The 25,443-nt window shown below is 38.1% G+C and overlaps 2 protein-coding genes and 1 long non-coding RNA gene across 3 annotated transcripts in view; all 3 read right to left on the bottom strand.

Moving 5' to 3' along the window:
- The window catches only part of CATSPER3 (cation channel sperm associated 3), a 39,530-nt gene extending 20,617 nt beyond the window's left edge, over window positions 1-18,913 (bottom strand). Inside the window, exons 1-2 of the mRNA XM_059919481.1 lie at window positions 18,758-18,913; window positions 16,939-17,092 (exon numbers count right to left, since the gene is read on the bottom strand). Of these exons, the coding sequence (XP_059775464.1) occupies window positions 16,939-17,092; window positions 18,758-18,858 (255 nt within the window). The 5' untranslated portion in view covers window positions 18,859-18,913. The remainder of the gene's footprint in view (window positions 1-16,938; window positions 17,093-18,757) is intronic.
- A 2,072-nt stretch (window positions 18,914-20,985) lies between these two features.
- LOC132363790 (uncharacterized) lies at window positions 20,986-23,766 on the bottom strand. Its single transcript, XR_009502656.1, has 3 exons — window positions 23,722-23,766; window positions 22,686-22,970; window positions 20,986-21,072 (listed from the first exon to the last, which is right to left on the bottom strand). It is a non-coding gene; the product is annotated as an uncharacterized LOC132363790 (long non-coding RNA).
- Window positions 23,767-24,144: 378 nt separating this feature from the next.
- PCBD2 (pterin-4 alpha-carbinolamine dehydratase 2) overlaps window positions 24,145-25,443 on the bottom strand; it is a 47,431-nt gene continuing 46,132 nt past the window's right edge. The window contains exon 4 of the mRNA XM_059919480.1: window positions 24,145-24,403. Within this exon, the coding sequence (XP_059775463.1) occupies window positions 24,308-24,403 (96 nt within the window). The 3' untranslated portion in view covers window positions 24,145-24,307. The remainder of the gene's footprint in view (window positions 24,404-25,443) is intronic.

The raw sequence follows: 25,443 nt of genomic DNA, 5'->3' as shown, positions 1-25,443 counted from the left end.
GTTACCCACTGAGTGATATTTCGCTTCTTTGTAATTTTTTACTACTGCAAAGAGTATAAAAGTACAAAAAGTTTGAGTCAGGCTGCAGGGCCATTTGAAAAGCGGACTTAAGGTCCTTTGCCCCTGGGCCCTCTTCCCAGCCAGATTGTGGGCAAGATGGCTGGGTGTGCAGCATCCTCGAACCCATGAGCAGATCCTCTGTGCCCCTAGGGACTCCAGCCCCTGCCACAGCAGATTCTGAGCACCCCTTGGGCTCCCAGGTGCTGGGCCGCCAGCACCAACTTCTGGAGCACCCAAAATGGAATTCTCCTGTTTGCTAAGATTCTATTGTGCCTGGTGATTCTGATCTGCCTCGATTGCTGATTGATGATGATCTTTGCTGCTATATTCTTTATCATCCATGTGTGTTACCTGCACACCGAGACATAGGCTATCAACTGGCCTTGGAGTGATTTCTTCCAAAACCACATAGTGGTCATCCTCTACCTGATCACTCAATCGTTGTCCTTGTTGAGAGAAGAAACCACTCCAAAATCATCACAGGAGTACTGCGTCTAATCGCTGGGTGCCTACGTGGCCATGATGCCCGCGTTACCTTCCCCTTGAGGCAGCAGACACAGCTGCCCCACTAACCCTGCAGATTGCCAGCTGTAGTTGAACTCCCTTCATTTCTCTCTGAAACCTGCAAATAACACCTCCATCAAAATAACCCCCTGCCCTTACAACACTCCCAACCAACTCGTAGCCCCATGTTTTACTGTACACATGGGTAGTTTTTCTCTGTTACGCACCTAGGAGTGGAATTACCTGGTTGTAGAATATGAGCATCTTCAGCTTCACTGGATATTGCCAAATTGTTTTCTGAAGCTATGGTACTAACTTACTTTAATATCAACAATGCTCCTTTTTTTTTTTTTTTTAGCATTTTTAAAAAAATATTTATTTTATTTTTAGCTGTGTTGGGTCTTCGTTTCTGTGCGAGGGCTTTCTCTAGTTGCGGCAAGCGGGGGCCACTCTTCATCGCGGTGCACAGGCCTCTCACTATCTCGGCCTCTCTTGTTGCGGAGCACAGGCTCCAGATGCGCAGGCTCAGTAGTTGTGGCTCACGGGCCTAGTTGCTCTGTGGCATGTGGGATCTTCCCAGACCACAGCTCGAACCCGTGTCCCCTGCATTGGCAGGCAGATTCTCAACCGCTGCGCCACCAGGAAAGCCCCTCCTTTTTTTTTTTAATTTCTATTGGAGTATAGTTGTTTCGCAATGTTATGTTAGTTTCTGCTGTACAGCAAAGTGAATCAGTTATACGTATACATATATCCCCTCTTTTTTAGATTTCCTTCCCATTTAGGTCACCACAGAGCATTGAGTAGAGTTCCCTGTGCTATACATTAGGTTCTCATTAGTTATCTATTTTATACATAGTAGTATATATATATGTCTATCCCAATCTCCCAATTCATCCCACCCCCACCCCTCCCCGCCTTGGTATCCATAAGTTTGTTCTCTACATCTGTGTCTCTATTTCTGCTTTGCAAATAAGTTCATCTGTACCATTTTTCTAGATTCCACATGTAAGCGATATTATACAATATTTGTTTTTCTCTTTCTGACTTACTTCTGAACAATGCTTTATTTTTTTTTTAACATCCTTACCAATACTTCCTACAGTTGGACTTCTTAATTTTTGTCAATCTGATGAATATGAAATGGTATCTTATTTTTCATTTTGTCATTTCTCTAATTATTAATGAAGTTGGGCATCTTTTTATATGTTTAAATTGTAAATTGCCTGTTCCTAATCTGTTGCCAAATTTTCTGCTAGATTGTTTTGTCTTTTTCTTATTGATTTGGAAGACAATATATCACATACTTTGAATCCTAATCCTTTACCTGTTATATGTGTTTCAAATAGCATCTCCTACACTGATTTATCTTTTCACCTCTTTAATGATCTTTTGATGAATAGAAATTTAAAGTTTTAACGGAATCAAATTAACCAAACTTTTTCTCCATGGCTTATGTATTTCGTACCTTAAGATACCTTTCCCTCCTGAGATCATATAAATCTATATTTTCTTCTAAAAATTTTAAAGTTTCACTTTTCAAGTTAGGTCTTTTAGCTGTGTATGCTGGAAGGTAAATATCCAATTGTGTTTTTTCTCTCCACATGTACTGTTTAATGAAGAATTTATCTTCCACCACTCATTTGCAGTGCCATCTGACAGGGGCCAGGTTTTCATACAAGCCAGGTCTGTTTCTGAGCACTCTATCCTGTTCCATTGGTCTATTTGTCTATCCACGCATCATCACCCTGCTTTAATTACTGCAGCATTATAGGAAGTCTTATTACCTGGTAAGTCAAGACTTCTCCCCTTTTCACTTTCAAAACCATCTTGGTTTTTTATATTTCATTCTTTTATCTAAATTTTAGCATCAGCTTTTGGCGACCCATAAAAAAATCCTGCCAGACTTCTTATTGGAATTTTATTGATATAATAGCTTAATTAGGGAAGACTGCATCTTGAAGAAACTAAGCCTTTCTATGCATGATCTGATATACCCTTCCATTTCTTTGTCTTCTTTAATGACCTTTATAGATTTTTTCCTCCTTAAAAATCACACAAAACTTTAATTAGCTTTGCCTCTAAGTACTTTCTGTATTTTTTTTTTTTAATAAATAAATTTATTTATTTATTTATTTTTGGCTGTGTTGGGTCTTCGTTTCTGTGCAAGGGCTTTCTCCAGTTGCGGTGAGCGGGGGCCACTCTTCATCGCGGTGCGCGGGCCTCTCACTGTCGCGGCCTCTCTTGTTGCGGAGCACAGGCTCCAGATGTGCAGGCTCAGTAGTTGTGGCTCACGGGCTTAGTTGCTCCGCGGCATGTGGGATCTTCCCAGACCAGGGCTCGAACCCGTGTCCCCTGCATTGGCAGGCAGATTCTCAACCACTGCGCCACCAGGGAAGCCCTACTTTCTGTATTTTATTAGAAGTGCTATCATTTTTGTTGCTGACATATTAAATATATTTTATTTATTAATCATTTATTAACTTCATTAATTGTATTAACTTTATTAATAATTCTTCCAGATTCTTTTGGGATTTCTATACAGAAATCATAACACCTGTGAATAATGACAGTCTTTTAAAACTTTGTTTCTAATCCTTAATGTTTTTTATTCCTTTTCCTTGTATTATACATTGGCTAAGACGCTAATACAAATCTTGTCAGTAATAACTGGACTACACCTTTAAAGGGAATACTGTTACAGTTTCACCACTGAGTGTGAATTTTGATGTAGGTTTTTCATAGGTACTCTTAATCACTTAAAACAAATCCTTTCTACTCCTAGTTTGCTAAATTTTTATCATGAAAGATATTCATGATAAACTTTTTTCTACATCTCTTAAAGTGATTTTATTGGGGTTTTTACTCTTAATATTTTAAGCTGGTTAATAAAATTTCTAGATTTTTCTAACATTCACATTCCTGGAAAACCCCAACTTGGCAATGCTATATTACTTTCCTCATATATTTTTTTAAATTCAGTTTCCTAATATTCTGTTTGGGATTTTTATGCCCAAGCTCATGACACTTGGTGTAATTTTCCTTTTTCATATGGTCATTGTCTAGTTTTGTTTTGGCATGACGGATATACGGTTGTCCCTTGGTATTCCCAGAGGATTGGTTCCAGGACTCCCCTCCCATGGATACCAAAATCCAAGGATGCTCAAGTCCCTCATATAAAAAGGCACAGTATTTGTATATAACCTATGCACATCCTCCCCACGTACTTTAAAACATCTCTAGATTACTTATAGTACTATACTTGACCTTAGCCAAAAGGCCGAGAAGCGATCTAGATTACATATAGTAATCTAATACTAATACAACATAAATGCTATCTAAATAGTGGTAAGTACAATGTAAATTCTATGTAACTAGTTGCCAGGCAAGCGGCAAATTCAAATTTTGCTTTTTGAAATTTTCTGTAACTTTTTTTCTTAGAATACTTTTGATCCCTGGTTGGTTGAATCCACGGATTTGGAAACCACGATACATAGGGCCAACAGTACTGGCTTAACAAAATGAACTGTCTGTGGGCGGGGCAGATATGCTCATTTATCTAATCACTAAAAGCATTTTATATGTTTGGAATTATATCTTCCATGAACGTAAAACCATCTGGTTCAAGTGAGTTTATTTTTGTTTTAGGAGATGGAAAATTTTCACTACTAATCCAATGCTTTATAAACACTAAAGGACATATATGAACACATATTTTTTCAAGTATTTCCTTTTTTATTGAGAGTTTTATAATTTTTTTCTATAAAATTATCTTATTTCAGCTAGGTTTTCAAATTTATTGCCATAAAATTATTAGATTTCTGACATCTATTGTAAATAGTGGTAAACGCAATTTCTCATTTTAATCCCTAACATGATTCAGGGCTTGACTGACAACTTATCATGATTGTCTCATCAATAAAGTTATTTTATAATTATTTTCTATGATCTAACTTTTGGCTTTGTTGATCTGTTTGTGTTGAATCTTTGTTTTCCATTTCATTAATTTTTGCTCTTACCTATTTCCTTTTTTCTACTTTCCTTTTTTTTTCCAATACTTTTCCTTCCTTTTTCTCCCTTTGGATTTTATTCTGTTGCTCTTTTCCAACAGGTCAGCTCAATAATTTTTAAAATTGAGATATAATTCATGTACCATAAAATTCATCATTTTAAAGTGTAGAATTCAGTGGGGAGGGGGTTCATTTTGAGTATTTATTATCTTTAGGTTTTGATTGTGGTAAAATATACATACCATGAAATTGATAATTTTAAAGCATTTTTAGGTATACAACTAATTCAGTGGTATTAAGTACATTCACATTATTATGCAATTATCCCCACTATCCACTCCAAGAACTATTTCACCATCCTAAACAAAAACTCTGTATCTAATAAACAATAATTCCCATTCTCCTCTCTAGCCACCTCATAGTAAACTCTATTCTACTTTCTGTATGAATTTGCCTATTCTAGGTACTTCATATAAGTGCAACCATATAATTTTTGCCCTTTGTGTGTCTAGTTTATATATCACTCAGCATGATGCTTTCAAGGTTCACCCACATTGTAGCATGTATCACAATTGCTTTCCTTTTTAGGGCTGAATAATATTCCATTTTATGAATATACCACATCTTCTTTATCCATTCACTGGTTGATGGATACATGGGTTGCTCCCACCTTTTGGCTATTGAGAATAACGCTCCTATGAACATTGGTGTGCAACTATCTGTATGAGTCCCTGTTTTCAATTTTTGGGGGTATACACCTGGAAGTGGAATTGCTGGATCATATGGTAATTCTATGATTAACTTTTTGAGGAAATACCAAACTAGTTTCTATAGTGGCTGCATGATATCACATTCCAATCAGCAATGCACAAGGGTTCTAATTTCTCCACATTCTCATCAACACCTGTTATTTTCCATTTTATGGGGGGAGGGGTTTTGTTTGTTTTTATACTAGCTGTCCTAATGGGTGTGAAGTTGTATCTCATTGTGGTTTTGATTTGCATTTCCAATTCTAATGACTAGTGATGTTGAACATCTTTTCATGCGCTTACTGGTCATTTGTATATCTGCTTTGGAGAAATGCCTATTCAAGTCCTTTGCCTGTTTTTGAATTGGGTTTTTGTTGTTGTTGTTGTTGAGTTGTGGAAATTCTTTATATATTCTAGATATTAATCCCTTACCAGATATATAATTTGCAAATATTTTCTCCTATTCTGTGGGTCATATGTTTACTCTCTTGATTGTATCCTTAGATTCACAAATGTTTTTAATTTTGATGAAGTCCAATTTATCTATTTTTTCTTTTGTTTCCTGTGCTTTTGATGTCATATCTAAGAATCCATTGCCAAATCCAAGGTCATAAAGATTTACCCCTATGTTTTCTTCTAAGAGTTTCTTCTAGCTTATATATTTTGGATTTTGATCCATTTTCAGTTAATTTTTGTGTGTGTGTGGCTGCATTGGGTCTTTGTTGCTGCACGTGGGCTTTCTCTAGTTGCGGCAAGTGGGGGCTACTCTTTGTTGCAGTGTGAGGGCTTCTCATTGCAGTGGCTTCTCTTGTTGTGGAGCACGGGCTCCAGGCATGCAGGCTTCAGTAGATGTGGCATGTGGGCTCAGTAGTTGTGGCTTGCGGGCTCTAGAGAGCAGGCTCTGTAGTTGTGGTGCAAGGGCTTACTTGCTCCACAATATGTGGGATCTTCCTGGACCAGGGATCGAACCTGTGTCCCCTGCATTGGCAGGCAGATTCTTAACCACTGCACCACCAGGGAAGCCCCAAGTTAATTTTTATATATAGTGTGAGGCAGGGGTCTAACTTTACTCTTTTGCATGTGGATATCAAGTTGTCCTACCACCATTTGATGAAAAGATTATTTTTCTCCCCCTGAAAAGTCTTGGCACCCTTGTCAAAAGTCAATTGGCCATAGATATTTGGATTTATTTCTAGAATCTCAATTCTATTCCATAGGTCTATGTCTGTCCTTATGTGAGTACCACACTCTTTTCATTATTGTATCTTTGTAGTAAGTTTTGAAGTCAGAAAGTGCAAGTCCTCCAATTTTGTTCTTCATTTTCAATGTTGTCTTGGCTATTCACATTCATATGAATTTAAGGATCTGCTTTTCAATTTCTTTTTGTAAAGGCTGTTGAAATTTTGATAGGGATTGAATTGAATTTGTAGATCACTTTGGATAGTCCTCTTAACAAGTTTTGTAATCCATGAATATAGGATGTCTTTCCATTTATTTAGGTCTTATTTAATTTCTTTCAGCAAAGTTGTATAATTTTCAGTATATACATCTCTCATCTCCTTGGCTAAATTTATTCCTAGGTATTTTATTATTTTGAATGCTATTATAAATGGAATTTTCTTAATTTCCTTTTCAGATTGTTCATATTAGTGTATAGAAATACAACTAATTTTTGTTGTTAATCTTGTATCCTGCAACTGTGCTGAATTCATTTAATAGCTCTAATAGTTGAGTTTGTATATGTGTGCATTCTTTAGGATTTTCTATATATAAGATCAAGTCATCTACAAATAAAGATAATTTCAGTTCTTCCTTTCCAATTTGGATAACTTTTAGCTCTTTTTCTTGCCTAAATGCTCTGGCTAGAACTTCCAGTACAATGTTGAATAATGATGAAAGCAGGCATCTGTCTTGTTCCTGATCTTAGGGGAAAGATTTTCAGTCTTCCACCATTGAGTATGATGTTAGTTATGGATTTCTTCATAATTACCCATTATCAGGTCAAGAAATTTTCCTTCTATTTCTAGTTCAAATTGTTTGTTTGGTTGGTTTTTTAATCATGAAAGGGTGTTGGATTTTGCCAAATGCTTTTTCAGCATCTACTGAGATAATTATATCAATTGTTTCCTTCATCCTATTGATGTATTACATTCATTGACTTTTTCTATGTTGAACCACCCTTGCATTCCTGGGATAAATCCCACTTGGTCATGGTGTATAATCTTTTTAAGCATGCTGCTGGGTTCAGATGTAAGTATCTCAAGTATTATTGCACCTATATTCATAGGGGATGTTGGTCTCTAGTTTTCTTGTGATGTCTTTGGCTTTGGTCTCAGGGTAATGTTGGCCTCACGGAATGAATTCAGAAATATTCCCTCCTTTTCTATTTTTGGAAGAGTTTGAGAAGGATTGGCGTTCATTCTTTTTTAAATGCAGAGTAAAATTAACTAGTGAAGACGTCTGGTCCTGTGCATTGCTTTGTTGGGAGGTTTTTTTGATTAGTGATTCTATCTCTTTATTTATAGGTCTGTTTCAGTATGTCTGTTTTCTGTTTCTTCTTGAGTCAGTTTGGTAGTTGGTATGTTTCCAGGATTTTGTCCATTTCATCTAGGTTATCTAATTTGTTGGTGTACAAAGTGTTCATAGTATTCTGCTATAAAACTTTTCTTTTCTATAAGGTCATTTGTAATGTCCCAACTTTCATTTCTGTTATTAGTAATTTAAGTCTTCTTTTTCTTAGTCAATCTAGCTAAAGGCTTATGAATTTTGTTGATCTTTTCAAAGAACTGAATTTTTATTTTATTGACTTTCCTCTATTATTTCTCTATTTTGTTTCTCACTCTAATCTTTTTCATTTCCTTTCTTCTGCTAGTTTTGGGTATAGTTTGCTCCTCTTTTTCTAGTTCCTTAAGGTGTAAAATTAGGTTATTAATTTGAGATCTTTCTTCTTTTCTAATGCAGGCATTTACGGGTATAAATATCACTCTGAGCACTGCTTCTGTTGCAACCTGTAAGTTTCATTATGTTGTATTTTCATGTTCATTTGTCTTAAAGTATTTTCTAAATTCCTTTGTGATTTCTTCTTTGACCTATTGGTTATTTAAGAATGTGTTGTTTAAATTCCATATATTTGGAAATTTTCCAGTTTTCCTGCTGTTGCTGATTTTTAGTTTTACTCCATAGTTGTCAGAAAAAATACTCTGTATGATTTCAATATTTTTTAATTTACTGAGACTTGTTTTGTTCCCTAACATATGGTCTATCCTGTAGAATGCTCCATAGGTACTTGAGAAAAACTATTATATCTTATTGATGAACTGACCCTATTGTCAATACATAATGTCCTTCTTTGTCTCTTGTAACATTTTACTTTAATGTCTATTTTGTCTGATATGAGTATACCCAACCCAGCTCTCTTTCGGTTTCTATTTGCATGGAATACCTTCTTGTATTTTTCACTTTCAACCTATTTGTATCTGGATCTCAAGTGAATCTCTTGTAGACAGAATATACTTGGATTTTTTTAAGAATCAATTCTGTCTTAATTGGACAGTTTAATTCATTTACATTTAAAGTAATTACTGATAAGGAAGAAACTACTTCTGCCATTTTGCTATTTATTTAATATATGTCACATCTTTTTTGTTCCTCAGCTCCTCCATTACTGCTTTCTTTGGTGTTTTGGGGGTTTTTTTTTTTTTGTAGTGTACCACTATGATTCTTTTCTCATTTCTATTTCTGCATTTTTAAGTTATTTTCTTGGTGGTTATCCTTGAGATTACATTCAACCTCTTAAATGTACAATAATCCATTTTTAACTAATACAACCTTAGCTTCAATAGTATATTAACAATTCTGTTCCTACACAGCTCCATCCCCCTCTTCATGTTTCTGTTGTCACAAAATACATCTGAATACACTGAGTGCCCATTAACTATCTATAATTATTGTTTTATGCATTCATATTTTAAACCATACAAAGAAAGGAGTTACGAACCCAAAATACAATACTGGCTTTTATATTCACCTATGTAGTTACATTTATCAGTGTTCTTTATTTTGTCATAGGGCTTAAGTTACTATCTAGTTTCATTTCCACCTAAAGGACTATCTTTAGCATTTCTTGTAGCACAGGTCTACCAGAAGCAAACTCCCTCAGCTTTTGTTTATCTGGAAATATCTTAATTTCTTCATCATTTTTTGAAGGATAGTTTTGCTGGATATAGAATTCTTGGTTGACAATATTTTTCTTTCAGTACTTTAAATATGTCATTTCACTGCCACTGTCCTCACAGTTTCTGAGGAGAAATCAGCTGTTAATCTTATGGAGGATTCCTTGTATGTAACAAGTTGCTTCTCTCTTGCTGCTTTCAGGATTCTGTCTTTGTCTTTGACTTTTGACAGCTTGATTATAATGTGTCTCAGTGTGGATCTCTTTGTTTCTCCTTCTTGGAATTCACTGAGATTCTTGGATGTATATATTCTTTATCAAATTTGCAAGGTTTTGGGCCATTATTTCATCAAATATTCGTTCTTCCTCTTTCTCTCTCTCCTCTCCTTCTGGAATGCGTGTGTATGTTGATATGCTTGATGGCGTCCCTCAAGTTTCTTAGACTCTGTTCATTTTTCATCATTCTTTTTTCTTTCTGCTCCTCAGGCTGAGTAAGTCCAACTGATTTGTCTTCAAGTTCCCTGATTATTTCACTGATTATTTCTTCTGGCTGCTCAAATCTGCTCTTGAACCCTCTAGTGAATTTTTTAATTATTATATTTTCAGCTCCAGAATTTGTTTCATTCCTTTTTATAATTTCTATTTACTGACATACTCTATTTCCTGAAACACTGTTCTCCTGGTTACCTTTCGCTCTTTGCCTGTGGTTTCCTTTAGGTCTCTGAGCATATTTTACATAGTTGACTTTAAGTCTCTGTCTAGTAATTCCAATGTCTGTGGTTCCTCAGGGACAGTTTCTGTTCATTTCTCCCGTGTAAAAGCCATCCTTTCTTGTTTCTTTGCATGCTTCATAATATTTTTTTGAAAACTGTACATTTTGAATTGTACAATGTGGTAACTCTGGAAATTAAATTCTTCCCTCTCCTCAGGGTTTGTTTTTGTTGCTTTTTGTGGATAGTAGCTGTTTGTTTAGTGACTTGTCTAAACAATTTTTGTAAAGACTGTATTCTTTGTAATGCATGGTCTCTGAAGTCTCTTCTTCTGTAGTTTCTGGTCAGCTAGTAAACAGAGATTTTCTTAAATGCCTCAGGCAAAAAGAGGGAAGGGAGGGAAGGAGAAAGAAGAAAGAGAGAAAGAAAGTAAGGAAGGAAAGAAGGAAGGAAGAGAAAAGGAGAGAGGAAGGGAGGGAGAAGAAAAACTCTCCTGGTCTTTGCAGATGGGCTCTGTGTTGAGGAATTCCTTTAGTGCTAAGCCAGGCCACTTACAACTGTACGTTAGCATTCACTTTGGCCTTGTGCTGAGCCTAAAGATCAGTCACAGTGAAAGCTTGGGATGTTCTCAGTTATTTCCTAAGCATGTGTCTTGTCCTGTGAATGTATGGCATACATGGGAGTTTTTCAATGTCCTCTTTTTCCAAAGAATCTCTCTCCCTGGATTTTCCTCTCAGGCTTTCAGCATATCTATTTTTTGCCTCGAGTGTTATTTTTTTGCTCCAGGTGGCAGTGGGTCATTCATTTGTCTTTCAGTGGTTTTGAGAAATACCCTCTGCATAGCCACCTTTCTGTCCTGAGAAAGTTCCAGATTATCCAAAACAAAGAGAATAGCTTTGGATCAGTCCTTCAGTCAGCCCTCAGATAGGTCAAAACAGACAAACAATTGTTTAAGAACAAAGTCTGCTCTGTTGTTTCTGGTCCCACATGGGGAACACAGGCTGCCATCTTCAGAACCATCACCATGCTGAGGAGGGGTGTGGGCCAAAGACAAGTAAAAATGCTACAAAGTTTTCCTACCTTTTTTAAGTTGCACCTTTCTTGATTCAGTGTTCACTCAGTTACTATAAACCTTTGGCTATTTTCCAGAGTTCTGACAGTTTTGCCCCCTTTTTAGGTGTTTCTGTGGACTGATGGCCTCTTGGAGCTACCTACTGTGCATTTTCACTGACATCACTCCTCTCCAGTTTTTCTTTTTTTCCTCTCCATTTTTGAAGGACAGTTTTTTCTAGGTATTGAATTCTTGTTTGACAGTCTTTCTTTCAGCACTTTGAATATGACATCCCTTGCCTTCTGGCCCCTGTGGTTTCGGATGAGAAATCAGCTATTCCTTTTATTGAGGATCCCTTTTATGTAATGAATCACTTCTCTATTGATGGTCTCAAATTCTCCCTTTGTCTTTGTCTTTCAACAAATTGTTTATAGTGTGTCTAGGTGGATCTCTGAGTTTATCCTACTAGGAGTTTGTTGATCTTCTTGCATGTGCAGATTAATATTTTTCATAAAACCTGGGGAGTTTTTGGCCATTATTTCTTCACATATTCTTTCTACCCTTTCTCTCCTCTCCTTCTGTGACACCTATTGCATGCATGTTTGTATGCTTGATGGTGTTTCATGGTTCTCTGCTCATTTTTATTTATTCATTTTACTTTCTGTTCCTCACACTGGAAATCTCAATTGACCTATCTTTCTGTTCTTTAATTCTTTCTACCACTAGCTCAAATCTGCTGTTGAAGTCCTCTCGTGAATTCTTCATTTCAATTATTGTACTTTTCAACTACAGGATTTTTGTTTGGCTCTTTTTAATAATTTCTCTTTACTCATATTCTCTATTTGGTGAGACACTGCTCTCATACTTTCCTTTAGTTCTTTAGATTTGGGGGTTTTTTTTTTTCAGTTCTTTGAACATATTTATAACAGCTGGTTTGAAATCCTAAGTCCAACAGATGGGCTTCCTTACAACATTTGTAAAATAGTGTTATTAATACACACCTTCCAGGGTGGCTGTTGAGATCATTGAAAATAACATGTATGAAAGCCCCTGGCTAACTATAAAACTGAGAAGTTATTAAGACTCTTAGGGATCCCAATGAAGGTACCAGGAAAGTACTGAGAAGGCCCTGATCTGTCACTTCTAACTAATCTTAAGATTCTTTGCAAGCAGCAAATGAAGGCTAAGGCAGACTTGTAAACTGCTGAGGCATTAAATACATGCCTTGGCAAAGGCTGGGAGACTTATTCGTTCCAGGCATTTAAGGAATACTCTGTTCAATCATTAGCAGACCATCAAGCTAACTGAGCAGAGACTTTGGTGGCCACACATGACAAAGAATATACACTTTATCAAATTAGTTCAGGAAAGTCACTTTAAAAAAGGGGCTTCCCTGGTGGCGCAGTGGTTGAGAATCTGCCTGCCAATGCAGGGGACACAGGTTCAAGCCCTGGTCTGGGAAGATCCCACGTGCCGTGGAGCAACTAAGCCCGTGAGCCACAACTACTTAGCCTGCACGTCTGGAGCCTGTGCTCCGCAACAAGAGAGGCTGCAATAGTGAGAGGCCCGCGCACCGCGATGAAGAGTGGCCCCCACTTGCCACAACTAGAGAAAGCCCTCGCACAGAAACGAAGACCCAACACAACCAAAAATAAATAAATTAATTAAAAAAAAAATGGAATGGCAACAACGATAAAACCCTAGGGAGGGGGGAGTATCTGGTTTCCAGAGTTTCCAGTCTTATGTGATTTAAAGTGTCCAATTTTCAACCCCCCAAAAAAGAAATCATGAGACATGCAGAGAAACAAGAATGTATGGTCTTTACACAAGAAAAAAAGCTATCAATAGAAACTTTTCTTGACTTGCAGAATTTCCCAGTCTGGATCGTGCTGACTGCACACTCATGTTCCTCTGTCCTCTATTTCCTGAAAATAGGCAGCTGGATGAAAAGCCTTGATCAGATTCAGGTTTGATCTTTTTGGCAAGATTATAGGTTCTGGGACTTCCCTGGTGGCACAGTGGTTAAGAATCCGCCTGCCAATGCAGGGGACATGGGTTTGAGCCCTGGTCTGGGAAGATCCCACATGCCGCAGAGTAACTAAGCCCATGCGCCAACTACTGAGTCTGCGCTCTAGAGCCCACAGGCCACAACTACTGAGCCCACGTGCTGCAACAATTGAAGCCTGCATGCCTAGAGCCTGTGCTCCGCAACAAGAGAAGCCACCACAATGAGAAGCCCATGCACCGCAATGAACAGTAGCCCCTGCTCGCCACAACTAGAGAAAGCCCGTGTGCACCAATGAAGACCCAACGCAGCCAAAAATAAAATAAATTAAAAAAAAAAAAAGATTATAGGTTCTGTTCTTTCATAAGAGGCATATAATGTCTGGTTGTCTCTTTTTATGAGGGAAGCAGTCACTAATGGTCAAAATGCCTAAGTCCTATAATTCACTGGGGGTTGAAAAATTGTGATATTCTATCATTTCTTTTTCATTTATTAACTGGGATATTTCTATAAAGACATGTTCCCCCTTACCTACTATGTGGTTACTCAGTAATACAGTTCATATAAGAAAGGTCAGTAATACTTGATTTTTTCCCTTAATTTAACAGTTTTTGAGATAAAGTATTAGGTCCTTGTCACCATCCAAAAGTGACCTGTTAGCTTTTTTAGTATAATTATAAACTTACGGATTATTTGATGAATTTCAAAATCCAATGTAATTATTATCCTTATTGAGCTCAAAGTGTCCCATCTTTGGCCAGTAGGAGCCTCTTCAAGTTGTCCCCTGAGCCCTTTTGACATGACCCCAGTAATCTTTGATAGCTTCCTTGCTATGTGTACGACAAGATATTCCTAGCTCATCTGGTATATTTTCTGCCCTAGACCTGCAATCAGCCATTTCTCTAAGAATCCCTAGTTTCTTTTAGTGAGAAATGGTATTTCAACATCACATTATGGGACTTCCCTGGTGGTGCAGTGGTTAAGAATCCGTCTGCCAATGCAGGGGACACAGGTTCGATCCCTGGTCCGGAAAGATCCCACATGCCACGGAGCAACTAAGCCCGTGTGCCACTACTGAGCCCATGCTCTGCAACTACTGAAGCCAACGCGCCTAGAGCCCGTGCTCTGCAGTAAGAGAAGCCACCGCAATGAGAAGCCCGCGTACCTCAAAGAAGTGTAGCCCCCACTCGACACAACTACAGAAAGCCCGCACGCAGCAACGAAGACCCAACGCAGCCAAAAATTAATTAATTAATTAATTTTAAAAACAATCACATTATGGGCACTAAGGATGCACAATTGTTAAGTTGGTCATTGTTCTAGGTTTTTCAATGGATAAAGGTAAAATACTTTATATTGATACTTCCAATTTAAATGCAGAACTACAGTGCTTTCACTTAATTTTGTCTATATTACATCCATATCTCCTTTTTGCCATGAGTAACCTGGTTCTCAATAACACAGAGGATAACAGAATTAAACTGTCCCATAATATCCTTGTGTTACACACACAACAGTCTCAGAATAATACTACTAATAGCATCACCACAAAGCTGATTTCCGAAAATGGTTAAAAATTTTTTTGGCATTGACTCTCCCCATTCTTACCCATTTTTAATCAATACTATATCTTCATTGTCAGAGGATATATTCATTAGGTGCTACATTATCTCCTTGTTCACCCATAATTATGATTAGTTCTATAAATAATCATATTTTTTAATGTCCATTGCCAGTCCTAATGTTGATACTTCTTTAGTCATTTTGGTTGGCTGAAATTATTCTTTACTAGATTCCTAAGGAAGGGCTCATGGGAACAATATTAGCCAAGCTTTTTAACATTGATGATAGGTTGTCTATGTCCTTTATACTTGAAAGTCAGTTTTGCTGGATCTAGAATTCTTGGTTCACATTTTCTTTCCTGAAGTATCTTAAATGTTTTACTCCATTTTCTTTTAGCATAAAGCATTACTATAGCAAAGTGTGATAATAATTAATTTTCTTTTCCTTATAAGCCACTTTGACTAGATGCTTACAATTTCCTCCACACCTCTTTCCTTTGAAGTCCAATAATTTTATTAGAATATGTTCTGGTGTTTGTTGTATAAGTCCATATTCTCAATATGCAACTTTCAAAATATAGTTTCAATTCTTTCATTTCAGGTAACTTTTCTTAGATTTTAGATTTTTTTTTTTTTGGCTATGTTGGTCTTAGTTGCGGCATGCGGGCTTCTCTCTAGTTGTGGCATGCGGGCTCCAGGGCACATGGGTTCTGTAGTTTGCAGCATACAGGCTCTCTCGTTGAGGTGCACGAGCTCAGTAGTTGTGGTGCACAGGCTTAGTTGCGCTGTGGCATGTGGGATCTTAGTTCCCTGACCAGGGATAAAACCCACGTCCACTGCATTGGAAGGTGGATTCTTTACCACTGGACCACCAGGGAAGTCCCTAGATTTTAGTGTTTATTCTGTTCCTTTACTTTGTTTCTGTTTCTGTTTCAAATTCAGGGACTCCTATTATCCTTAAGTTGGGTCATTTTTCCCCAATCTTCAATTTTCATCATTTTCTCTTGAATCCTTTTTATCTCTTCATTTCTTACTGATTTTTAAGAATTTCCCCCACTTAATCTTATATTTCTCTTAAGCTATTATCTGCTGTATCTAATTGTTCTTAGTCTAATTCAGTCTTCATTTTTGAAATGAGTTTCTTTTATTTCTAATTCTTTCCTGAGATTTGTCACCTCACTCTTTTCTTTCCTATCTAACATCATTTTCTTAAAACATTTACCTTGTTCTGAAATAATACGGTACAGTTTTTATCTGTTTTGTGAACATGTCTTTGTGGTGGGTTTTCATTATCTACAATGATATTATTTTCCACTTTACTCTCTTTTTCCTTATAATAATTTTGTATGGGATTTTACCTCAATCTTCTCCTATTGCACTTTTTTATGTTAAATTAATTTTCTTGGACTTTTAGGAGAAAATGTGATTCTAACTTCAAATATTCCCCCTTGATTTAAAATGTGGTAGCTTGATTTTTAAGGTTTCCTGGTGCTGTTCCCCTCTTCCAATTTTATCTGAACCTCTCTTCCTCCATCTTTGGGTCTCTAACCTGTTCAATTTTCATTCCACTCCCAATACTTCTCCTAAGTGTGGAGCACTGTCCTTGAAAAGAGCTGTGGAGAGTCAGTTTTAAAAGTTTATAGGGTCTGGACTGTTCTAGCCCCTTCATAAATTTCAGGAACCTCTTGTGCTATTCCAGTATTTGATTAGGCAACACCCTTCCTAATATCAACTGCTGTTCTCACATCAGCCCATCATACTTTCCAATGAATACTTACTGACTTCCCTCTGCTTCCTCTCCTACAGATGCTAATACTATGCAGTGTGGCTCTTGGTAAGGATCTCTTGTTAACTAGTTTTGATATAAATCCTGTCCATGGGTTTTTAGTTTTGCTATCTAGTTGCTCTGTTTTTTTAAGAGGGGATTCAGGGAGATTAAAAAACCATGTCACTGCTACTACTGCTGCCACCATCTTCCCAGATATTAGAGTATATTTTAATAGTCCTTAGAATCTTTCTACAGAAAAAACTTTTGAACAAAATGCCTTAAAAATCTTATAACATTTTCAGAAATAAAACAGGTAAAACAGAAGAAAATGGACCCATTTTGTCTGCTTACCTCAAAAAGTCTGAACAAGTTGTATCTTGTTTTATAATCAGTCCACAAGACCATAAAAAAGGCATTCGTTGAGACGGTGCTAATCATAATTATCTTAAAGAGACGACTCATTATAACTCTCTTCACAAATGCCTGACACTGAGTATCTTTCCTCCTGTCAAAAATTTGAATAAGAGGTATGATTATCTTATAGCTCTGTTGTAAGGTAATGCACAATGCACACTTTTTTTAGGGACTAGGGTCTGCTTTCCCCCTTCTGTGAATATAAGTCTACATATACTTTAAAATTGCAATGCAATGCTGACTAAATGACCACTGAAATATGTATGACGATTACTGGGTGGGTCTGTCCCCACTCAGTTACTAGAGAGGACTCACAGGTCCTCTCTAGACCTGTGAAAAAGAATGGTTACCACTCCATCTCAAGCAAAACAAAGCACCATCTTCATTTACTCATTCAACAAATTTTTATTAAGTGACTACTGTTCAACTCACTCATTTATTCATTCAACAAGTTTTTATTGAATGACTACTACATGCCAGGCAATACAGTAGGCACTTGGGATACAGGTAAGCAAAATTAAATATTGTCAGTCTAGTAGGGAAAACTGCTAATCAAATAATCAGCCATACAAGTGCTTACAAATCAATTATAAAAAACTGACCACCCTAAGAAAAAATGGGCAAACACACAGTCAACTCATTAAAGAAATATAATGGCATGAAGTTCCCTCCAAAATGTTCAGTAGCACTACTAATCGGGGAGGTACAAATTAAGTAAAACCAGTAATTTTGCTTATAAAATTAGCAAAGGCTTAAATGTGATAACATTTAGTGCTGGCAAGAGTGTAGTGCGACGGAGCAGTCTCATCAACTGCCAGGGGAATGTAAATTGACCAACTTTTCTGAAAAGCCTTAGTTCTGTTTGTATCCTCACACCCAAGGAATCTACCCCAAGAGAACACAATCTGAAATGCAAACAGTGACTTTAGCCAAACATGTTTATCCCAGCAATATCTGCTGTGAGAATTTGGAAACAATTTAAAAGTCTAACCAAAAAAAGACAGGTTAAGTACATCATGGCATATCCATTTCATGGAATATTATACAGACACTACAACATGTCTATGCATTTTTCATGATTTAGAAAAATGTTTATGATCCACTGGATAGCAAAACAGAAACAAAGCAAGATAAAAATTCTCTACTCAAAATTATCCCAACTGTGCAAAATAGGTAGAAAAAAATTCAGCATGAAGTATGCCAAAATGTTGATTGTGTCTGCCTACGGATAGTGAGGTTATATAGGTAATTCTTTTTCCTGTTTATTTATATTTATCTGTGCTTTCCAATTTTTCTCAGAGAGTATGTATTACTTTTTCCCCATTATATGTAACAAATGAACCCAGTCTCATGCAGTAAAAAAATATAGATTTATATACTTTTATAACCTATTAAAAACAAGATATATAATTTTCATTATCTGATTTGAAATCAGGTCTATTACCCCAAAATAAGGCTTCAAATTATCTAACATAGTAGCCAATAAAAAAGGACAAAATGGAGTCAAACTAGTCATTCAGCCTACAGGTCAAATAAGAGTGTGACTAAATGTTTGATTAACCAGCCAATTGTGATATGAAAGCAGAGGAAACAACTGTTTGGCTGAGATTTCACCAGCCTCACCAGTTGGAGAAATCAGATTATCCAGGACGAGCCCCTCAGTCTGGGAAGTGGATGAGTGCCTGTGGGAAGAGGCTACGAGACCCAACACTGCCATTTGCACACTTAACAAGCAAGAGAAATAAAGAGTATTTACTGAAATTTCCATAACGTCTCATAGAACAGCAGCGACACGTTCTCTAACGGTGAGCTAGAAATGACTCTTGTGTGGTTCTGGTGATAAAAGTGTTGAGACATTTTCCAAATTTTCAATTTTTATTCCTTGCTTTTACCATCCAACAGAAAATCTCTGCTTAGGAATCTCCTCAGCATCTAGATTCCAAGAGGCCTCAGAGAAGGGTCCACAGAGGGCATCGTTGCTTTATGAAGTCACTCTTGGACATTCTGGTATGTTACTAGCCGGCAGGCCCCTGGAGGGGAGAGCTCCCCATTGGTCTACCCACAGATCCTCTCTTGCCAAGGAGACCGAGCACCTCTGTTCAGCAAAAGAGTCACGAGCACCCTGCAACTGTGACGCTCCGGGCTAAAGCTGAGAGACAGGCCAGACAAAAGCCCCTCCTTCAGGAAGTGCTCCCAACTGACAGACAGAGGCCATTAATAATGTGTTAGAACAGGTTAAGAGTCATGGAAGAGGGGAAAGCAAAATTCTCTGGGCTTCTAAGAGCAAGAGCACACAGCCAGGGCACAGCACTGGAGACACCTGGAAGGACAAGGAAAGATTTTGATGGTTTTGGGGCTAGAACACAAGAAACAGGAGGAGCAGAGGTTATCCATGCCCAGCACTGGCTAATTGGGGACACAGAATGTGCACATATGAACCACCTAAAGAGAGTGTAAGGGACGAGCCTTGGGGTAGAGATGTTTTAGGTACAAGAGCAATAGGGATTTTTGCTCTGCTCAATTCTTGGGATTAATATATTCTCTCGTTCTCCTTCTCCTAGCCCCTTTGACTTCCAAGGCAAATCAAGACAGAGGCTTCTGGGTAGCCCTGTGTTGAATTAAATGTTTAGTTGGCCAAATTGGTCAAATTCCTGGAAACTTAATCCCTTGGGCCATAATAAAAGGAGGTAACCACCTCACCACCTCCACTGCCCCAAGGTGTTCTGAAACAAGTGTATATGACCATCTCACACAGAAAAATACTCTTGTAGGCAAGCGGTATACTGAACTGGGAAATAACATCTTATCAATCTCTCCACTTAAAATCATCAACAGCAAAGCTTTAACACTTTGATTAATGTCCCCAGGCTTCAAATCTTGGCCTCACTGTCTTATTCTATATTCTCTCCCTCAGGGATCAAGCTCCTCCTACTGCCTCCTTTGGTCATATGACCCCTGATGCCTTCTGGGCTCCTGCCCACACCCTGACAGTGGCCTACTGGAGCAGCTGCTCAGAGAGAGCCTGAATCAGTTCTCCATCTCTGTTTCCACCCGCCCCAGTTCATCAGTGTGCCTAATCCCGCCGGGCCATATAGGAGGCCCTCGGTAAATGTGTGCTGTGTGAATATGCCTCAGGGATCCTTATGCTCACTCAAGTAGCTGAGCCTAGTGGGATTCTATTTCCAGGAATCCCAAGGATACACTACTATGCTTCTGCTCCTTAAGCTCCAAAGCACACTTCTGGGGAGAAATGAAGAAGAGATTAAGAATGTAAAAAATTATTTCACGATGCTTGGAGGGGTGAGGAAAGATGGCTAGCTGGAAGCAGTCAAGAAGAGACCAGTTGTTCTTGGTGTACAGTATCAGCACAGCCAACCACAGCTGAATGTTTTCTTTTTTTTTTAATTAATTAATTTATGTATTTATTTTTGGCTGCGTTGGGTCTTCATTGGTGCATGCGGGCTTTCTCTAGTTGTGGCGAGCAGGGGCTACTCTTAGTTGCAATGCGCAGGCTTCTCATTGCGGTGGCTTCTCTTGTTGCGGAGCACGGGCTCTAGGTGTTCAGTAGTTGTGGCACGTGGGCTCAGTAGTTGTAGCTCATGGGCTCAGTAGTTGTGGCTCGCAGGCTCTAGAGCACAGGCTCAGTAGTTGTGGTGCACGGGCTTAGCTGCTCTGTGGCATGTGGGATCTTCCCAGACCAGGGCTCGAACCCGTGTCCCCTGCATTGGCAGGCAGATTCTTAACCACTGCGCCACCAGGGGAGCCCCTGAATGTGTTTTCTGAAGTCACTGATGAAGAAATCTAGTCTGAGACTGGAACTTCAGCTGATGAGTGGACTCAGAGGTAACCAGCTTATCCAGGCCTACTGAAATCACCCGTATCTTCTCGTGGATAGGTGGGCGGGACAGGCACCCTGGATGAGAAGCTAAAGGGCCACCTCTTCTGCCCTTTTAGCAGCAACTCACACTCTCCCTGACTTGGGCAGCACCACCTCAGCCGCACACAGTCAGTAGGCACGGCAGCTTGGTGACTCAAGTCTTCTGACCAAGAGTCATTCCTAGTTACATGTAACTAGAATTGAAACACAAAGCTCACATATTATATCCAAACCCTATTACAGCTCTTGCTGTTTTGCAGAAATTTTACAAAACTGAAAGTTATAGAGTTCAACTAGTATATTTTTAAACTCTGGATTAGAACGTACACAGACTGCTCCACATTAACACTAGTAGTCCAATACCTCAGCACACTACCAAAGGTCAGGTGTGTGTCCATATGCAACATACATGTTGCTGCTTTTTGTCTCAAGCAAAAACATAAAGAATCATGCTTATTCTATTTATCTGAAGATTTCCTAAATTCTATCAACGTCAGAGAGTAACCACAATTTTCAGAACTTTCACTAACTTCATTTTAGAAAAGGACACTGTCAAATGTGCTGCCCTGATTTATTATCTATGGAGGTCATGCAAAGGGTCATAGGTCATATCTATTTAAACCTCCTCTACTCCAGTGATCATTTAAAAGGAAAATGGAGGGAACCCAAAGCTTGCCACATCAGAGAAACCACTGTCATCACAAAGATTTGGAACAGAAGAAAAGTTGGGGCCTCCAACTTTGGCAATGTCTCTTTTAAGTTGAAATGTCAGGTACTCAGAGCAAGTCTGGGGATTTATCCTGTTGGAATTTACCACAAGGAGTACTACCACAGACTTCTGATATGGGATCTTTGATTCTCTAAAGTTCATGAGTTCCAGCAGATGCAACACCCCTTAACATGGACCTTATGTCAAATCCTCACATAGATGCTAATTAGTAGCTACATTCTCAGGTCCTGACAACTGCAATTATTAGCTGTACCCTGCTCTCTCCACTGTGCCATACACAGTACAGGTTAATAGTTTCTAAGCCTCTCAGACTTACATTCAAAATAGGGGGAAAGGTTTCCATTCAAGGTACAGTGAAACAATTTAAGTGACACCACAAGGGAGCAAACAAACAAATCCAGAAGGTGGAATATTCTACAGGACTCGGTTTTTACAGTAAGTCAATGATATGGAGAGAAAGAGGGAATTGAGGGCAGGAGGCTTGCTCGCTCTAGATTGAAAGCTTAAAGAGACACAACAACCAGATGTGATGGGTGGACTTCATGTGGATCACTGATTAGAACAAAATTACTGTCCAAAGACATTCTTGACCTTCAGAACAATTTGATTTGGTATTAGGTGATACCAAGAAATCATAGTTTATTTTGTTTGGTGTGATAATGGCATTCTGGTTTCTATAAGAAAATGACCATATTTTCTAGAGATGTTTACTGGAGGATGTAGGGGTAAAATGACATGCTATCTGGGATTTGCTTTTAAATACTTTAGCAAAGAAAAAGGAAATGGGAGATTATATGATGTAACTGGCAAGATCTTGGTAACTGTTAAATCTGGGTGATCAGTACATAAGGGTTGAATGCCCTATTTACTCTATTTTAAAATATGTCTACATTTTTTTCATGTTTAAAAATTCATGTAGAAAAATTTGAAGCACTGGGCTAGAAATCTTTGGTAATAAAATGTATAAAAGCTCCCAAATCTATAATATGGGAAGAAGTTTATAAAAACACATGGCTTTGCTTTTTCCTCTTTTTTTAAAAAATGTTATTTAATTAATTTATTTATTTATTTACTTACTTATTTACTTTTGGCTGCATCGGATCTTCATTGCTGTGCGCGGGCTTTCTCTAGTTGTAGTGAGCAGGGGCGACTCTTTGTTGCAATGCAAGGGCTTCTCATTGCAGTGGCCTTCCCGTTGCAGAGCACAGGCTCTAGTCGCGTGGGCTTCAGTAGTTGCAGTGCGTGGGCTCAGTAGTTGCAGCACGCGGGCTCTAGAGCACAGGCTCAGTAGTTGTGGTGCACGGGCTTAGTTGCTCCGCGGCATGTGGTATCTTCCAGGACCAGGGATCGAACCCGTGTCCCCTGCATTGGCAGGTAGATTCTTAACCACTGCGCCACCAGGGAAAGTCCCTGCCTTTTCCTCTTAAAAATTTCAAAGAAGTACAACTTCTAGTGTCCAGGCTCTGGATCTCCCAGCAGCCACAGAGTCTGGGGTGACTCTTCTCTCTCTTTCCCCCACCCCCCGTGTACACTCCACACCCGCAGGGCAAAATGACTATACCTGCCAGGCCAACAGAACCAGCCAAAAACTGGCTTCAGAGAGCTCAGCCTCCTTATCATATTCCCATATGGCTTCTCAGACTAGGGGTCAGGGTTGGTGGGGAGTGGGGAGGATGAGAAGCTTTGCTTGTTGTAACACAGAGTGATTTTTCTGGCCTCTGATGTAAGGCAGGGTATAAAGATGATCCTTGTTAAATCCTACTACTATAAGGCATGTTCCTTGGATAGATACATACACATTCTTTTAATCTACATTTTAATCTCATTAATAACTACCTTCCTGAGTTCCTTCAAAGAACAGTTACTGCAATTTTTAAATAATAGCTTACTTTATATTCTATTTTACTCATGTCAGTGACACATGGAGTAAACAGAGCTCATTACTGGATAATACCCAAGTAGCTTCTAGCTCAGTGGCTACATACCCTCAGTTCAGGGGTCACAACATGCAAATGATGGGAAAAAATGACCCTTGGTTCCTCCTTCCCTCAGTATGTCAAATAATGACCTGGCAAGTTGGTCACTGTGACAGTGAATCCTTTTATTGTCTCACCTTACTGGAAGCCTTGGACAAGACACTTGTCTTCTTCTTTCTCCCTGTCTGAAAAGGAAGGATAAAACACTAGACAGCTCACCCAGTTTTTGAGATCTCTGTAAATTAAGTAACTACTTAAGTAGTAACAACAGCTAAAATCCAAATCAACTTTAGCATCATAAGAATCGTTACATACAGTTAAACCCTTCACCTATAGAGTTCATCATTCTTTTTCTACCTTACAACTGCTCTCCAACACAATGCATTTCTAAAGTCACCATAATCACTTGAATTTCTGGGTTATAAAAATGTGTGAATGCTCCCCCATACCCATTTCTGGTCTTTAAAAATGTTATTTCTCTTTTTTAATATTATTAATAGAATTACCCGGGTTGATTTACCTTATATATGTGATTAGATATAATGAAAAGTACCTCAGGCTCAAGTTTAAATCATTTTTATTTAAGCACTGATTTTACAAAATGTGATCGTTCAAAAGGTGAACTAAATTTACAGCTTAATTTGTTCATGTGTTGATAAACTGCCTTCAAAATACATTGGAGCTAGATGTGTATATAAGATTTTACATGCGTTTTGGAAGAAATCACACAGAAGCAGCTGCTTTTTCAATAAACTTCGCCAGTTTCACATCTCTTTTGGTCAGTCCTCCGCAGTCATGCGATGTGAGAGTTATCTGAACCTAAGAAAGAGAGAAGCAGCTTTGAAAAACCCTGAGTTGCAATTCATGATGCTCTCCTTTGGTAGTTCAGAAATCAATCTATTACTCAATATTTATCTTTGAGAATTGAGGAGATTAAATGATTTAGAAAATACTACATTATGAATAAGCAATGCATTTCCAAAACCCAGTAAACTCCAGCAGCCTCCTAGGGATAAAAAAGTTCTCTCATAAGAAGGGCAAATGAGCTATCAGAATCTCAAATCTTGACTCTTGGGGAAAAAAAAAAAAGAGAGAGAGAGAGATACTGAGGTACCACTTTAACTCCCATTACTTTAATTACACCAGCTATTTTCAGGCCACTGAGAAAAACTAAGCTATCAAATGTAATATCTTAGCAACCATGTTAAAAAAAAGCCCATTTCCAAATTAGGGAAGGGGGGTGGGGTGGAGGAACAGACTGTTGCCTCTTGACAAATCAATTAAAAAGCAAAAACAAAATTATGGGCAAAGAGAGGCAACTAGGAAATAAAAGTTTATGCTGGTACCTGTATGCTCTGAATTATTCCAATTAAATCACAAAAATGTGAAATTTTCTTTTTTCAAAGAGGACTTTCAAAGAGATAATAGAAACCTCACAGAAATCTAGATGATAAGAAATTCCACATGGCATGATCACCAAGACAAGGACACTTTTTGGGCAAATGTGGTTCTTCTCACTGTGCCCCCTTAAAACTACTTGATGAAGTCTTTTCAGTCTGCTCTTTCTCTTAAGAAGGTCAGTTCCCACTGAGAATAGAGAATTTAATAAATAGTTCTTGAGCAAATTTATTAAATAAGGCCATATCTTTCTTATTTGCTACCATCTCTTTCAATAATTTACCTTAAGAGGGTTTAAAAATTTATCTACATGACAGATATTCAAGTTTAATTCAGGAGTCTAATTTGACCCAACTTTTCCATACTAGTGTCTGTAGAAGGTAAGCGTGAAAATAAAGAACTTAGTCACTGTTGTCTTGAGTAGATCTGAAAATTTTTTTACTAATTTGCAGTAATACACA

The sequence above is a fragment of the Balaenoptera ricei genome, chromosome 3 (assembly GCF_028023285.1).
Source record: "Balaenoptera ricei isolate mBalRic1 chromosome 3, mBalRic1.hap2, whole genome shotgun sequence".
In the NCBI taxonomy this organism is placed as follows: domain Eukaryota; kingdom Metazoa; phylum Chordata; class Mammalia; order Artiodactyla; family Balaenopteridae; genus Balaenoptera; species Balaenoptera ricei.
This window is presented reverse-complemented; position numbering and strand designations above follow the sequence as displayed.